Source organism: Larimichthys crocea, chromosome III, assembly GCF_000972845.2.
Source record: "Larimichthys crocea isolate SSNF chromosome III, L_crocea_2.0, whole genome shotgun sequence".
NCBI lineage: Eukaryota > Metazoa > Chordata > Actinopteri > Sciaenidae > Larimichthys > Larimichthys crocea.
Genome location: NC_040013.1, coordinates 12,315,136 through 12,333,007, shown reverse-complemented (window position 1 = coordinate 12,333,007; position 17,872 = coordinate 12,315,136). Strand labels below are relative to the sequence as shown.

At 42.3% G+C, this 17,872-nt stretch overlaps 1 protein-coding gene across 3 annotated transcripts in view; it reads right to left on the bottom strand.

Annotated features, from left to right (window-relative positions):
* unc5b (unc-5 netrin receptor B) overlaps positions 1 to 17,872 on the bottom strand; it is a 45,939-nt gene that overhangs the window by 4,730 nt on the left and 23,337 nt on the right. Inside the window, exons 2-11 of one of the 3 annotated variants that reach the window (XM_019266230.2) lie at positions 10,104 to 10,334; positions 9,705 to 9,848; positions 9,200 to 9,303; positions 7,883 to 8,063; positions 6,354 to 6,521; positions 5,688 to 5,852; positions 3,679 to 3,711; positions 1,288 to 1,482; positions 523 to 861; positions 340 to 427 (exon numbers count right to left, since the gene is read on the bottom strand). In XM_019266230.2, coding sequence (XP_019121775.1) covers positions 340 to 427; positions 523 to 861; positions 1,288 to 1,482; positions 3,679 to 3,711; positions 5,688 to 5,852; positions 6,354 to 6,521; positions 7,883 to 8,063; positions 9,200 to 9,303; positions 9,705 to 9,848; positions 10,104 to 10,334 — 1,648 coding nt within the window. Of the gene's footprint in view, positions 1 to 339; positions 428 to 522; positions 889 to 1,287; positions 1,483 to 3,678; positions 3,712 to 5,687; positions 5,853 to 6,353; positions 6,522 to 7,882; positions 8,064 to 9,199; positions 9,304 to 9,704; positions 9,849 to 10,103; positions 10,335 to 17,872 lie in introns of all 3 variants that reach the window. The other 2 variants (XM_019266229.2, XM_019266231.2) reach the window with 2 other exon arrangements.

Below are 17,872 nucleotides of genomic sequence, written 5' to 3'. Positions count from 1 at the left end.
TACACACAAGAACAAAACATCACACTTCATTTATAAAGGAACATCATGACTGTGATTGGAACATGCTGGTGTCGATGTATTTGAGGCACACAGAAAATCAAACTTGCAGAAAATAGGCAAGACATTAATCCATTCCAATTTTAGCATTGAAGTTGAGAGAAGATTATCCATTTTTTATCCTTGGAGAAAGTGATAGAACTCCCAAATACACTTGAAGTGGTTCGCAGTAGGTGAGCCTTACATGTAAAAACTTCTGATTGAGGTGAGAATGAGGTCTGTTCTGCCTCGTGGTAAGAAACAGATGAGTGAAATAGAGGAAAAAAGATGAAGGGCACTCACGTTGTTTTGTCCCATTTGTTGATAATGAGATACATCTCATAGAACTTCCCCTGGGGGATTGTGCCAGGAGGGACCAGCAGACTCACACCTAATGGAGGAAAATGTCATGACTTATCTTGTCTTACGGGTTATTAATTAAAGATCACTGGTGAACATGAATTCACACGATATACAGTATATTACCTGTATTGGGGATGGTAAGGCGTCCACCCAGATTACCTAGGGTGGCGCTGGTGCTCAGCCCAGGCTCTCTGGACAGGGTGTGGCTGTAGTAGTCTCGCTCTCTACCCATCGTACCCACCGACTTCAGGCTGAGGATCTCACCATCTGAGCACATGTCCGCAGGGAGCTCCAGCGAGGAGAGAGTGGAGGAATTATACACCTTGATTTTGAGACTGGGCAACGGGTCCAACAGCGGAGAGGTGGTCATGGGGATTTTATGGGGACTGTCGTTGACCCCCTGCTGCAGGGAGAAGAGCGGCCCACGGAAAGCCCCCGCTGTGGCTGTCAGATCCGGGGGAGCTGAGGGATGCAGAGGGTGAGGGTTATCTGTGGACGCAGGAGGAGAGAGGAGCTGTTCTCTTATCACCAGAAATGACACAGGCAGGGCTGAAAGAGCTAAAAGTGATGCGAATGAAATGGATTAATGTTGCTAATTAATATTTGATGGCAAGTACAAGAGAAGGAGTACCCTGACAAATGCTTGAAATGTAAAAAAAAAAAAAAAAAAGTAATGCTTGTAAAGAATCGAGAACCGACTATGAGTGAGGAGATAATGGCTTAAAGAAAACTAATTTAATGGGATGATATAAATAGCAGTGTGATAACAGAAAGAACTGTGAAGAAGCACTTCTATGAAGATGAGTAAAAATAAGAGAAGTTGTGAACAAACACAATGATGAACTGTGTGACTGACTGATGTGTGTGAGACTGTGGCGGTGAACTTACCCTGTCTGGGAGGCTTGTAGTTGCCAGGGTGGAATGCGGCGGTGAGAGCAGATGAAGAGTCAGTGATGTCTCCGTGGAGATGGCGGCATCTACGGCGATATGCGAGCACTCCCACGCACAGTACCAGTATCACACAAAGCAGCAGGGCCCCCACCAGACCAGCATAGACTGCTACACCCATACCTGGGGCCAGTGCTGCAAAAGAGACAGAAAGTCAGACGGTCAAGACATGAAAACACTAAGATACAAATGCAAAGGATGCATGAGAAAGAAGAAAAAATATTTGGGAGATACCATCTGATTTAGTACATATTCACTGTTGTACCAGAAATTAATTAGTGCTGAAGCGATTAGTTGATAAATAATAAGTTGACCATTAACAATAACTCATTTATCATGATAAAATTCCAAACATTTGCTGGTTCACGCTTCCAAATGTGATGACTCAGAGCTTTTCTCTCTCTTTCGTCCATTGTAAATACAATATGTTTCTATTTTTGACCAGACAAAACAAGCTAAATTGAAAATGCCACCTTGGGCTATGGGAGAGTACATCATTAATTGAAACTGAAATTTATTTCACCTACAACCACTGATTTAAAAAAAAGAAATCTTTGTACTGCATTCAACTGACTAAAGGTTGAAAAGGATTTGCAAATCATTACATTCAGTTTGAATTAGTTTTACACAGCATCCCAACCTTTTTGGTGTCAGGGTTGTTCAACTGAAGCTAATGTGAGGCTCCAGCAGTCTGACTCAGTCAACTCTATAAGTGACAGTATTTTTAGGGCTTAATTTCCTCTTTATTTTATTTTCACACTATCACTGCTCAGCAACAAAAAGTGGTAATTAAGCACCAAAAAATGTAACTGTAAACTGTATATATGAAATATATATATGTATATGAAATGCTAGATCAGTTTTGGTGCAGATACTGACCTTATAGTTAGATCAGGTATCAGGGATCAGGCCATGATGTGACCGATCCACATTAAGTTTTTTTGTTAATGTCTTGATGAAACTTCACTGTTTCTGCTATGGGTGACATTAATTTAGTCAGGGCTGCAAGTTACCTTCCATGCAAAGGGCTATACAGTATTAAAAGTTAGGAATGGCATCACTACAGCTGCTCCCAGATGGGCTGAGTTGGTTGGTGATTGTGACTAGTCAGCAGGTCTAGCACAGGCTGCTTTAGCAGAACTATACCCAGCTCAGACACGTGAGCCAGTCACACCACAGCAGAAAAAAAGAAGAGAAGACAAGGAGCAAGGTTGGTGGGAGACAATGAAGAGAGAGAGAGAAAAAAAAGAAGCAGACAGACGGGATAAACAGAGCGGGAGAGAGCTGTAAGGGGGGCAATTTGGCAAAAAGGATAGGAAGGAGTTAGATAAGGTTGTGATTTGTTCAGAGGACAGACGGATTATAAGTGTGGTGAGGAGGAGAGTGGAGATAAGGATAGCTGTGCTCATGTTAAAAGGGCAGGAGAGAGTGAGGAAGAAGTTGGGAGGAAACCGCAGACACTACAGAGCAGCAGTGTGAGTTGAAGAAAGAGTGGAGGATAGGAAAGCCGGAGGCAGATGGGCTGGCAGAGGAGAGCTCCCGTGCTCACGTGGCGCAATGGAACCGAATCCGACAGCCGTCCACGCTTATTACCACAAATGGAACAATGGCGAATTAGGTGCATTACTGCGGCTGCTCTCCCCTCAGCCCATGTCGCATCGTGCTAGAGGAATTACCATCACTTCAAATGTAAACTATAAATCACAGATTAACTGAAAGTCAGATAGAAATCATCTATTTTTTACTACAGCAAGTGCTATGCTTCCACCTCATAGCCTATGGATCAAAGAGTCTCAGCCTAGAGGCCTGTCATTTTACTCCCATCAGAACACAGCTTGCAGATTTTTTTCCTCTTCCTGACTTGTTGGGTTAGAGCTAGTTTCGAGGCAGTTTGTTTAATTACACCAACATCTATGAATCCATTAGTTGTAATCATGTCTTCTTTTTTTCAAACTGCAGCTGTTAAAAGCTGTCATGATATGAAGTGATATTAACATAGAGCCAGCTAAGAAACCTGCGCCACGCGTAGTCAACGTGCTCGACAAGACGGAATAACAACACTCATGAGCAGGCTGGACAAGAAGGTGAGGAGCGTCTTCACTGAACTTGATTTGAAATGACAACGATGTGTGGACAGACGGGCTCAACACAAAATGCTCCATGCATTTCAGCTCCATGTGCTAAGACAGATGTTAGGACACGCACACACACACACACACACACACACACACACACACACACACACACACACACACACACACACACGTATGCAGTACAAACAGAAACAGTGTGAAGCAGTGAAAGAGTGAAGTCATGGGAAGGTGAACTTACGATGGCTTGAATGTTCAATAGAAATCTTTTTATCTGTTTGAACAGGAGAAAAAACAAGAGAAGAAGAAAAGAAAAAAAAACACAACAACATAAAAATGGATGGACTAGTCGTTATGCAAATGAAAGATACAATAACAAAATACAAAGCAGAAACGGGAGAGTAAACAATAGCTCATCAATATGAAAATAGAAATGTAAACATAAAAAGGCACACTGCAAGCAAGAAAGCATATTATACTAAGAAATAATAACCTCTTTGAGAAATGTATGTGAATGTGTGGAAGTGTTTACATAATGCACAAAGAATAAAAGCCTATTAGAAATAACTGTGAAGGAGATTAAGATCATACAGAGGGGAGTGGCAAAGTTATGGACAGTTCTGAAAATGAACAAGGACACTGGTGTTGTGTGGCACATGAGGGAGACCGTAGATTGAAATTGTCTCTTTGTACATCCCACAGGCTATGTTATCACCTTCATCCCATGAAAAAAAAAAATAGACCCCATCTCTATCCTAATGGGAATTTTTTTTTTTCCAGCATGACACCAACTTGAATCATGCCTGAGCGATCTGATGAATATCGAAACCATCTTTCAGGATCGAGTCACTTATTATATCTCAAACCGTATAACCTTCTCTCCCAAGCATCATCAAAACACCAAATGGATTCCCCAACTATCCCAATCATTCAATAACAATTAGAATCTACTAAGAGGCAGCGAAGATGATGGTTTGCGGTGTCTCATAGCATTTTACATTTATGACCGGAGTATTTAGCGGATCCTCAGAGGGATTAACAATGAGTGAGACATTGCAGTCGGCTTCTATTGTTTGCTTATGTGAAGCATGTTAGGAACGCAAATTGCCATAATGTCATCAGGACAATTTGAGACCATAGAATAAACGGATTTACGAGCTAGGGTAAATAAATACGTCAGTCAGCAACCTGTATTTGCCAAATGACACATTTACAGATTTTCTGCAGCAGAGTGCTTTCCATCTTCCCGCTCTGTCAGAGCCACTTGAGTGCATGTTTTTCCTGACAGCCCCCCTGAGAATCCTCGCTCTGCACAGCCAAATCAGACAGGGTATTTGTCTAATCTGGCTGCTCCATGGAAGCCTGTTTATGTGAGGACTCGCATCAGAGTGTTTGTATGATCCCCCACCCTGTTGCACGTGTATTTTATGACTTTCATCCGCATGCGCTGGGTGTGTTTGGTTAGTGAACTTTTTTTAATTTTTTTTACTGTGTGCTTAAATGTGTCTCACTTCCTCTCTGGAAGTCTGTCTCTAAGATCATAATGCGCTGTCAGCTAGATTCCTTCCAGCGCATCACGGGCTGCACATTGGGTGTCAGTGTGAGTCTGACTCACTCTCATATGCTCTTCCCTGTGCTAATTTTTCAACTTGGCCGTGTCATGCTCGCTTCCCACTCCATGCGCTCCCTCAGCCTGCACTTGCTCTATCTTTCTCGCTCACTCACTCTTTCTCCCTCTCCCTCCATCTGTGCTCTTTAGATGTGGCTCACTTGTCTTCTCTATTTGTGAACCTAAATTTTGCCTCATGAAACATCTGTCTGCGATTTAGCCGTTTTCACTTTCATCTCTCTCTACATCATCCGCACTCTCACCATGCTGGCTAAACACCTTGGGAATACAGTTCTATACAAAATACCTTTGAAATGCAATACACCTTGTAAAACTGAGATATGAGCAAAGAAATCACTGTCTGCAAGACTATTATCAATTCAACAACCTCCTGAAGCAGCAAATATACAGTAGTATGCTGTTAGGGAACTGACCCTATAGGTACCTCAGAAACACCTTAGTCTTTCAGATATAGGATGAAGAATGTGAACTATCTCAGCTAAACTCAGCAGATGCCGATCTGTATTAAAGAGCCAACTGAAGCATCACATTACATCAAAAAATATATACGAGCCAAATATTGACTCTCTTTTGACATTTAACAACCACTGCTGTTCAAACACTTTGCCCAGGTGACTTACTGCGCGCACACAGCCCCTCGGTGCAGTTTTTGCTCTCCATCATGCTGCCGCTGCAGTGCTTTCCTCCGTTCCTGGGTGGAGGGGCTTGGCACTCACGACTACGCCAGTGGGTACACTCTGTCCCACAGGCAGACCACTTTGCCCATTCTGTCCAGCCTCCGTCCACTGGAATGAGACAGCAGAGATGTGAGTCATTTTTCAACTAACCGACAGCTAATCAGTCCAGGAAGTGGGGAACTGGTATGTGACGTTATTATGTGGCATGATGCAGTTGTAATGGCATAATTTAGCAATTTGCTAAATGTATTCTGTGGTTTGTTTCAAATAACTTCGGAGTCAGCGTGGTCTGACACCTGGGGCAGAGCAATAAGTGTTAGAACCTTGTGTGATGATAAATCAGATAACACTTTGTTCCTGGTGTAGATGTTTCATGATGACATCAGAGCAGTTAAATGATTAAATGCTGTTCTGTCCTGCTGTTTTATCTAAAGTTAAACCTCACGTGGAGGAACACAGCTGAACTCCACCATCCGATTTATTTTTAAAATTCATCCTGCGAAGTTCTTCCTGAAAAATGGCCCATTTGGGAAATTTCCTGACATTCTAGTGAATAACGACTATCTGAAGATGTTATAAATAATGCAGATGAGTATATGTCATCTTCACCTGGGCACATTGTGGTGCAGGTCACTCTCTGGAAGGGTGGCCCCTCGCAGAAGGCTCCTCCATTCAGAGGGGCGGGATTGGTACAGCTACGTGTTCGTCGCTGCCACCCGCGCCCGCACCGAGCGTTACACTCTGTCCATGAGGTCCAAGAAGACCAGCCTCCGCTCACTGACAGAGTAACAGACACAACAGATGGGTGTGGCAGTTAATACCTTGCTCAACTTAAACAGTAATGAGTTTATTCCCCCTGATGATAATAAAAAATCATGTCTGATTTTTTTCAGTCGCACTAAATATTTGTGATGTAATCAGGTGTATTTGGGTGTTTTTGCAACTAATGGCATTTTCTCCTGGAAGTGAAATTTTGGATTCATTTGCCATATGATGTTCCATAAATACTGCAGATACACAGTGGTTTTACACATTTGGACATAAAAATAATTAGTAAATGATGTGATTTAATACAAATTATGAGACATTGGTCCAAAAAACACTTTTATTCACGTCCCTCAACTGCGATTTCAGTGTTGAGATACATAAAATGAGCTTATTCAGTTATAATGAGACATCATTTCAAATGAAATTGTTTCATAGAAATATTACTTCAAGCCATATCAAAATATTATAAATTTTTTTTTTACTCAAAATGAATATGGATATATATTTATATCTAAATGTGCCTGTCCCTCACTTACTGTCACTTATACCTGCTGTCCTTACCACGACACTGAACAAAATGCCACAGGAACTAATCTGGTTTCTATAGAAACAGAAGTTAGCATATGGATGACAGGTTGGGTCACCCACACTAGGTGGCTCTCAACATAAAAAAAAAGGAAAGATCTTATTTTCTTGTGCGTAGTGCTTGTGTGTTTTGAACAAAATTTTAAAAATGAATTAATGTTACTGTTAAATGCATGTATATATTAGGTGCTAAGACCCAAAACTAACTGACTAACTCTTACAAGAGGACATTTAGCTGCAATATTAACACAAATGTCATACGGCTTGTGTTGCAGTAATGACAAATTCATGCAAATCAAATATAAAAATGAAAAAGAATGTTCCAGACTAAATATTTTTATGACTATTTGAAATGTTCTGTACATGTTTATATGTGTTACAGACACTGATGGTTAAAATTAAAATGAATAGAGGCTTTTTTTAAATTAAAATTTTTATTTGGGAGAGTCAAAAGTGACTGTAGTTTCAGAAACATCCATTTATAGCATGAACCTTCAGTTTGTCAACCATTCTCCAGCTGAAAGAAAGTACTTTCTACGTATTAATAGTTCTAATAAAAAGAGTGTGGTAGCTTCCAAATCATATTTCCTTCAAATGTTGACCACTGTCAGTGCAAAAGCATAAAGTTCATTCAGTTTTTTAAGATTTGCATTTAGGTATAGAGCTGTCAAAACAGACCGACTAGGAACACATAGATAATTTGACAACTATGTCATGATTCGTAAACTAATCACCCAAAAACTCCCAAAAGTTGTTTGTGTTTGTGAAAAAAGTGTGTGTCTTACCATAAACAATAAGAGTAGCTGTGCTGCTTCGTCTTTTAGCCACCACGTTACGAGCCACACAGGTGTAGTTGGCCGTGTCTGAGAGTCTGGCCTGTTTTATGATCAGATCATGATCGATGGTGATCAGGAAGTTGGAGTCCTGCGATGGATCTATGACATCCTCGTTCTTCAGCCAGTCCACCTATAGTGAGGCCGGCACACACAGACACAGTTACACACCACGCTGATCTTTGTTGAACTGAAAGAAAATCTTCAGTAATCACAAGAAAAAACTGGATGAATTTCATTTAAATAGAAAAAGCAACAAAAAAGTACTACTTGAAAAAAAGTAAGTAACCATAGCAGCCAAGATTTTAGATGAGGATCTTGAAAAACATCCATACCCTGAAACCTCTGTGTCGCAGCAATTTTGAATAATGGACTCTGTTAATTCTTTTGGCAGATAAATCTTCACATAAATCATTGAAAAAATCAGCAGGTGTGTATGCATAAACATGAGTCAGCACAGCACACACACAGGCCTATTTAGTAAACATAATAAATCTGCAGAGTATTAAGCCATCACGACACGCTTCACTGCTACATGTGGTATTGATCAAACGCTGTCAATATTTGATTATCTCAGGAAATATAGAATCTGTGGCTTCTTTTGGCAAAGCTCACTCTTAGTTTTGACACATCCTCCTGACTAATAATTAAACATAATATACTGGCAAACAACCATACGCAATACAGTTAGTATTTATCATAAAACACATTCTGAAATTATAGTAAAATGCTCTCATGTATTCAGCTAAGATGAGCTTTTACACTTTTATGCAATGTGCTTTTTATGTCACGTAGTAATGTGTTATTTGGCCACTAAAAAGAACAATAAAACTTGGCACAGCATAAATATTTACTTGAGTCATAAAAATCTACATTTATGAATCTTTGTTTTCTTTTTAAATATATTGTACTTCTGTTTTTATGAGAGGAATAAAACTGATATAACGCTGTACAGTTAAAGCAGCTTAGTGTTAAAAACATGACACAAAGCGGATTTAAGTGCAGCTTCTTTGCTTTGTTGCTTAAATATCAGAGCATACTTTCATTGTTTTGGGAAGTTCATAGCTGGAAAGACTTAAATCTCTCAAGCTTCAGACGGTTCTCCCTTGTGTGTATTATGTTTATGGTGTGACTTCATTGATTATTTAAAACTCGGCTTTGCTATCTCTGCTCGAGCTATAAAAATATAAATGATCTTGATCCCTTAGGTATCAAAAACCCCCAAAAACAAAAGATGGAAAAAGCAGTGTGAACGGAAATGAGATCTACCTCGGCAGCGGGCATCCCTTCTGGGGGGCGACACTGCAGCAACACCTCCTGTTCGAGTCGCACCTCCCGCCCCAGCGGTTCTTGCTCAAAATTCTTCCTCAGATCTACAGGGCGGGGGAGCACATATGTAGTCAGCAGTTAGTGAAGACTGCCCTGTGACAGCAGTGACACTCTGTTTATCTGAGTGACACTGCCTGTCACATACGCACACACAAACACACACATGAACACACCAGACAAAGCCCCTAAAAGCCTCTGTCACTGTGTCTTGTTTTTTTTTTTACTTCATACCCTCATAAACATGCAGTGTGTCAATCACACTACACCACACATTACCATGGGGGACTATGATGGAGTGCTACAGCAAATTCATTTGCATAAATACTTAAACTGACATATATGACAAGCAAAAAGAGGGAAACATTTGCCCTTCTGCTGTCTCTCTTCCTTCTTTGCTTTCTCTCTCACACATACACAGACACACACACACAGCCTCAGTACTGACATGCAATGCGAACGTAGGCACGGTTGCTTTTGGTGGTGCCAGCCGAGCTCCAGGCCACACACTGGCACCAGTAGTCCTCCAGCCCAAACAGCTCCTCCACCTGGGTTCTTGACACCGAGATGTCCACCTCCCGCACCACCAGACCTGAGAAAGAAAGTGAGCGAGACAGAGAGAGAGTAAGAGAGAGATATAAGAGGGGCATGTTTTTCACAGTGCATATAAATAATGCATTGGCTGCAGGCCAAATGCAGTTAACGTGCACATAAAAGCCTATGGGAGCTAATGGATTATGTAGTTGAAAATGATGTTTGTAATTGAGTATGATGTTTATGTCTGTGAAATATGACATTACTATGTGTGTGCTTACAGTACACCTCTGTGTGTGTGTGTGTGTATTACCTGTGATCTGGTCAAGGCTCTCTCTGGTGACGTGATCATTTTGATTGACCCATTCTCCGTTACATTTGAAGTAGATCTGGGTGGCTGGTGACGCCCGGCACCGTAGCTGAACCGGCCGATTCTTCACGATGAAAGCGTCCTCCGGTTCCAGCAGGAATTCTGGGAGAGGTTCTGCCGGTGCTGACGGGAAGGAGTCGGGGAGAACCTCGGCCTCGCTGTAGTCGCTGCTCTCTGAAAACACAGGGCACAGACGTGATGAAGATGACTGTAAATTCAGTGGAAAGACCTGAGTTAAAGAGGCATACTCAAGCAGTGCAGAGAGTCTCCATCAGTCTCCATCCTGCATTAGAACTCCATGTTGAGGACTCGGGGGTAAGAAATAACCAAAATAACATATGTCCCACAGGGATAATGAGCTATCTCATACCTGGAGACACAAGATGAGCTGTCACATATGTGTGTGTGTGACAGCTCATCTTGTGTGTCTCAGTCCAGCTTTAGGGCATGTGTAGACGATTTTGTGGGCAGTGTTTCACTGTATACATTAAGGCTAACCTATTAGTGTGTGTCAAAAAGATATTAAAGGTGTTGATGGTTTGCACTGTAAATGGGAAGGTTGCTGTGACATTTTCGCCTTCTTGTATTCAGTCAGTAATCTAGTAAATGCAGGTCTTCTGCCATGCTTTTTCAGCTGGGGAAGAGAGCTGCTGACCTTCCACAGACAGGTCCTGTTGATCGCACATTATCCCATGACATTTCTGATGTGACACTTTGCTCCTGGCAATGCTGCCAAGAGCTTCTCCTGGCAGGAAGGACACAGTATCTCTGACCTCTTCACTACGATGTGTTACTTTAATAATGATGGGTGGATCCCAGGCAGTATATCAACCCTGCAATGTTATTGGCTACGATACAGGTTTTCACAGCAGCGGACAGATTTAGGTACATGGAATCTATGTACTACTTTGGTTATTCAATTTCAAAGGTCAGTGTGTTTGCTGTACAGATTTTAAAGCCATTTCAGGAAGCAATTTTGTGTTTTAGTCAAAAAACTGACTTGACAGTTCCAAGAATATCATGATGATGCATTATGATAAATTGTCAAACACATCGTATCACTTATTATTAATGTTTTTCTCCAGCTGTATGCACTGGAACCAGACTCAAACATTCACAATGCAAGTTCAACCGTTGTCACAACTCGACTGCATTGTGTCCTTATGTACTTATTTATGTACAGCAAAACGCTTGTGACATATTTGCAAACATCAGGACTGCAGTAGACTCTGCCATAAGGAATAACCTGACCACAGGCAATTTCTGATGGTCTGTCTGAAAACTGACACATGAAATACACCAACACAATGACACACTTTGTTAGAATACTTTTCAAAAGCCACTATAGGTCAGCAGGTGCCAGAGGTCTCTTTGTACGCAATCAGCTACGATCAAACTCTCATTACTTTCTGACTTTGCCTTTCGGGTAATCCAGGTTCTCATAAATTGTTAATGAGTCTGACCTTCCAATAGAAAACCTTGTTCTGCTTAAGAAAAAGATCTAAATTCAATAAGCATTAAATAGAAGACTTAAGCAAAGTGCAGGGGATTGACAGGGTCGGCTCCAGCCAGGAGAAAAAAAACCTTCCACCCCAGAGAAGTAGCTTCCCTTAACATACACACAAACATGCAGGCATAAGTAATTGTGCTTTTCTTACACAGCAGTCTCACAGCGACACAGTTTCTAAATCTAATTCTCTACATTCAGTGGTTTAAGAAAGGCCAGATGCACCGCTTTTCCACAATGAGACTTAAACCAGACAAATTTGCAGCATTCAGTTTTCTAAATGTATCGAGACGACCCTGATCAGTTATTCCACAACCAGGGAACAAGAGAAACTACTTAAGACCATTTCCTATTTTAGGAAAGTAAGCACTCCGTCCCTCTCGCACTGTTCCCCTTGACAGTCTGTCTGAAACATTAAGGGGGAGTAAAGAAGAACATGGAGCATGAAGGAAGTGGAAGACAAAGTTGTGGTATGATTCAAACCAAAGCCGGCGGAAAGTCATGGGATTCAAGAGAATGATACCATTGATGGTACCATCTTTCGACCCAAATCTCCACTCCAGAAAGAAGCTGAAGCAGCACTACTCATAGCTCAGAGCTGCAGCAGTGCTGTGTCCACAGGACAGGCAAAAAGGGCAACAGCTGCTCCAGGTCCAACAGCCATCCAGGACAGACTCGTCATCCTTAATCTGTCTCCGCCTGCCTCTACCGTAAACACATCCTCGTTCTTCTCTAGTGGCTTTTTCTATAAAGACATTCCACTAACTATGTTTATTCACTAACCTGTGACCCCAAACTGAACCCTCACCACTGCACGCATTTACACTTTACCCCAGAGCTGCACAGTAAACTATTCATCACGTGTGATCACAAATATAAAGATCATGATCACTTGTAGGTTTTAGAAAAGAAGGACATTTTATATTATCAATAAATATAGACATATTAATAGATTTGTCATACATGGCTACTTCTAGGAAAACTAATCACTTATCATCAGCTGGTTAAAGAGTCAACCACCAATTAAAATAACAGACATTGAAATAAAAATAATGAAATGTTTTCAGACTTCTTTTGACCATTTCCATTTATAACATCGACTCTTTTACTTTTACTTGTGGTATATATCACTTTACACCATCTTTAACCCCACCAGAGCTGCTGGATTAAGAAATTCACAGATCAGTATTGGACATTGTATGATGCAAGTGATATACCACACTGGAACTACCATGAGAATCGAAATGGAAAAACATTTTATCATACTTTTATATTTTCTGTAAATAATTGTCCAGCCTCATTATATCCATTCCAACAGCCATACAGTAGAAACACCAGCCCAGTCTTACAGATGATCTGCCACTTCAATTGCAGATGCACAGACATAACAAATGCAGCAAAGTTTGGAGGATAGGTCTGGCCACTCTCTTAAAACGTTGAGCAGATGAGTAGTGTGAGGAACAAGCACATAAACGTGCACTCACAGACTTCTTTCTGCTCACACAGGGTACACTTACATGTCACCTATACACACTAAATTAAACAGGTTCAATACCACGAGCAGGAACACATGCGGGCAGACACACACACATTCCAAAGTGATGTTTAACCATGATCATGAATCACGTTCTCCCAATCCTCTCTACTCTGTTTTCTCTCCGCACATCCTCTTGCTCTCCTCTTACTAAGCCATCGCCTCGAGTCTTTCAGACTTTAAATTCACTGTCAATAACCAATTGTGTTACCCCTCCCTGCCCCTCACCCCCGCTCTTTCCCTTTGTCCGGCATTGATCGCTCGGTGTTCAAACAGCGGCTGAAAAACACAGCCTGTCACTCTTCAGGCGCGATGAGAGGGGGCACGCATAGCGAAAAAGAGGACGGCTGAAGAGGAAGAATGGCAGCAGAGACAAACAGATGAGATGGGAGACAGAATGGGAGGAACAGCCCTGCGTATTTGGTTAAACTCTCTCTGTGTAATGTGTGTGCATATGTGTGTCTGTGTGTGTGTGTGTGTGTTCTGGGGCCTGTAGAGTCACACAGTTTAATTAAAACACTTTTGGATGACAGAGATAGGAGACAGATAGACAGCTTCTTTCTCTACCCCTGTCTCTCTCTGGGATAATGGAGCTGGGGGTTCAAAGTAGAACCTGTGTTTTTGGGCCAGCATACAAACATCCATCAGAGCCCAGCAGCTGGCAATTTGTGCGGAATGGAGGAATCTTAAAGACAATAACGCCTCACCGTGCAACACAGCAAGTCTTTTATTACTCTAATGACAGACAGCAGACAGCTAGAAAGCAAACACAGGCTTCTGGGTATTCTTTTCTAGAGCATACAATCGCACAAAGACACACACACACGTAGACCCAGACACTAGATGACAACCTATGCTTATACAATACATCCTCACCCACTCTTGCTCATATATGCTAAACTCAAATGGTGTAAGTAAGTCCCCTCCGATGACTGTGTTGCAGAGCAAAGAGCGTCAGTACAGCAATGTAACCGTAACGCGGAGTGACAGTGGATGAACAAGGCTACAACTAGAAGGCAGGACTGCGTGGGAGAGAGATAGGAGAAATCTGGACAGAGGTGACAAGATGGGAAGACGGGGAGGCTGGCCAAAGACAGGTCAAGAGATACTAAAAGACAAGTGGAGAGGAGAGAGACGATAGAGTACACACAGAGTGCGCGCACACACATAGATACATGCGCAATGCTGGACTTCTATAATAACCGGAATGAATCACAGCAATTTCTGTCTTTGTTTCAGTCTGATTGTGACACTGCCTCTGTTGTTCTTTCTGCCCTCTGTCTTTCTCCACCCTCTCTTTTCTCTCTCCTTTCATTCTCTCTTCCTCACACACACACACACACACACACACACACACACACATACACACACGCGCGCGTGCGCACGGACAACTGTAATTTTCTTAGTCTCAGCGCCTCTAGCTAGAGTGGAGTCTAAAATGTCTGTACTTTATCATTACCTTTACAGAGTTAGTCATTACTGTGCCCTCCAGTGCCCTCGCTATCCCAACACTGCACTCAGAAGTGGGGGTAAAGAGGGCGAGAAAGAATAAAGTATAGGAAGGGGAATAGCCAAACAACAGAGAAACACTATGAAAGACACATCCGCTTTTCAGTTTGGTATCCGACATTAGGAGTGTCTTTCTTCTTTTGGTCTTCCCCTGACTCAAGTCCTCTTTACCTTCTGCCTGCTGGATTCAAAGCACTTTGCGCAGCGCCAGTAGACTTCAAAATGACATCCTACAGCCTTAAACACAAACATGCACATAGAGAAAGAACCATAGCCCACGGCTCTGAAGCTCAACCGGTTCGCTGAGCCCACTAAGGACAAACAGCTGTAAAGACAGACAGTCAAATATGACAACACTGCTGGTGACAGAGGAAACAAGGCCAATAAATAGTGCGATCAGTAGTCATTATGTAACATTGACTGGCTAACCATATCCATCATCCTCACCCAATCTACCTCATTATCATCATTCTTGCGAGGAAGCTCTGAGGTGGAATCGAGCACCACACACACAGAGGCAGGTTGAAAGAGACAGAGATGGATGGAGGGAGACTGTCTCTCCTTGCCTTTCTTAAAGGACAATTACACTGAGTGATTGATATTCAGACTGACCTCATCCTCATCAGCCTGAAAACAACTCACTACAGGAGGAAAGAGAAGGAACCAGCAAGGAGACATGAAGACTGGAAAAAGCAAGTGTCGAGATTTAGAAGACGGAATTAATGGAAAAATCACCAAAGGTGTCAGTGGGACAGTCTCAGTATGTGTGTGTGTGTGTGTGTGTGTGTATGTGGGGGTGTTTTTGTGTGTGTATGTAAGTGTGTTGGCATCAGGCCGGGCATGAGGCGACATGAATGCAGGTTGGAGCGACACAGCATCACTTCTCACATCAACAAAGCCAGACGGGGTGTGAGGAGTCATGCAGTTCACCCATCTGACTGAACACGCACAAACACACATAGTCGCACAAACACTTACAGCATAAGCAACTCTTTTCAGCGCAGACAGGGGGGAAAATTGGTCATCTTTTAATAGGATATGCCGTTAATTCACCAGTGACTAACAGACACGCCGTTATTTTCATTTCATCAGGGTAGCTGTGAGGCAACAGGAGGCAGGAAACACAATTTGACGTCCTGCTAAGAGGGACACAGATCCATCCGCGTGCTATCTCGTAAAGCCATCGACACGCTGGCCTTGAAAATTCTTGTTTGGGTATTTTGATGCTACCACCAAGATGTGCACATGCAGTGGCTCAGCATGGCTCTAAAGCCTTTGTACTCACCATGGTGTTTCTCTAACTAATAGACTTTACCTGTCAGACAGGCAGGCACCTCTATAACTAACAAAATTAACAAGGTTTTTATTTTATTTTATACAACGACGCAACAGAGTGATATCTGAAAAATACACACAGTCAGATAAAAAAAAGCAATATCATTGTCATTGATGTGTGTCCACCAACAGGTCCAAGATGTGTTAGCCTAATTTAAAACTTACATTGGAAACAGAAGGAAGCTAGATTTCTCTTGAAAAAACATTTTGTAATCTGTTTCAAGACAGTATTCTGAGGTTGTTTTTTTTAGTTCCTTCTCTTAATTGTGACTTAAGGCTACCATGTCTTTTATTGATGAATTGCTGACATCCCAACGTTAACTTTGGCCACAACAGTCCAAAATGTTGAAGTAGTCTCCATAACTAAAGAAATCTTTAGGTAAATGTACCAAACAACAACAAATCAACATAACACTTGTGAGCTGCGTCTTGTTGGAAGTTCATCATAGCAGTGGAAATGTCACACCTTTGATTGCTTCCAACATGTTAATGAGGACGCCTGCAGGCTGGTTATTTCTGTGACGTGTGAAGCCTCCCTCCCCTGTTTCATCAAGACACCAGCGTATGCGTGTAATTGATTGTCCAAGGCCTGTATGCAAGCGTGTGCAAGTAAAAAAAAAAAAAAAAAAAAAAAAGAACCTGTGTGAGCAAGACAAAGACGGATAAAAAAAATGTGTGCGTGTGTGTGTGACTGTGTGAAAAAGAAGGAGGTGACGGGAGGCTGAAAAGCAGATTGGCAGAAGGGGAAGGCCGGGTAGGTGATGGAGATACAGAGTGACAGAAATGCTTCGCTTGTCCATCCAGCATGTCCGTGTGGCAGGAGAGAGAGTGCACGCCTGAGGACACGGTCACACTCACACTCACACTCACAGACACACACACACACATGCACAGACAGAAAATGCAGAGGCTTGCAAGACCTCATTTACAGATCTTCTTGTAAATAGAGTGTTATCCCACACTCATAGCTGCAAGGTGTGTTACCCTAAAACCCTGTAAATGAAGCGTGACCTGCCCTTCTTAGAAACTCACCTTCTGTTGCTTTTTCCCCATAAGCCCTAGGTGTTACAATGAAACTTAATCAGCTGGGTTGGAGGGTATGCCATGGGGGAAACACACATGTAAACATGTTACCTAAACACATGATTTCAGATAGTAAATATCCTAGCCCAATGACAGAATGCCATTCAGCAGTGTTTTTACTGATTACTGGTTGAATGTTGCAGAATTCTCTGTCTGTTTCACATGAACCCAAACTGTGTGCGTGAGAGGTGTGGCAGGCGTGTTTGTAACAGACTATGGATTATATTTACCCACCGTGTGTATGTAAGGGACAGCCTACACAAAGTGTGATTCTGTGACTGTTTTTGAATGTGTGGGTGAGTGTGACTGCGAGAGTGGGAGCGCTAAGAGGATTTGCGCTTATGTTGTAGCTGCTGTGAGCCCACTGCTGCTACTGGTGCATTTGAATAGACAGAAGTGGAGAAAGGGGGGGGGGGGGGGGACCTGCATCGTGGCTGAAAGTGTGCTCTATCACAGCTAGGGGGCGCCACCCCCCACAGAGCTCATTAATCATAGCCCATCAAAAAGTGGCCCTGTACTGTTTGTGTGTGCCCCGACGACCACCTACTGCATGGGAACACAGGCGTACACAAGCAGCACTATCAATCACTATCAGAGGTGGAGAGAGAGAGGGCGAGAGAGGGGTGAGGATACAGGGAGAGAGAGAGAGAGAGGAAGGGAGGTTGGGAGAGGAGACGGGAGTGGGTGAGACAACGTTGTTTTCCTATTATCCTCTCGAAATTACAGACCAATGTCACAACTATT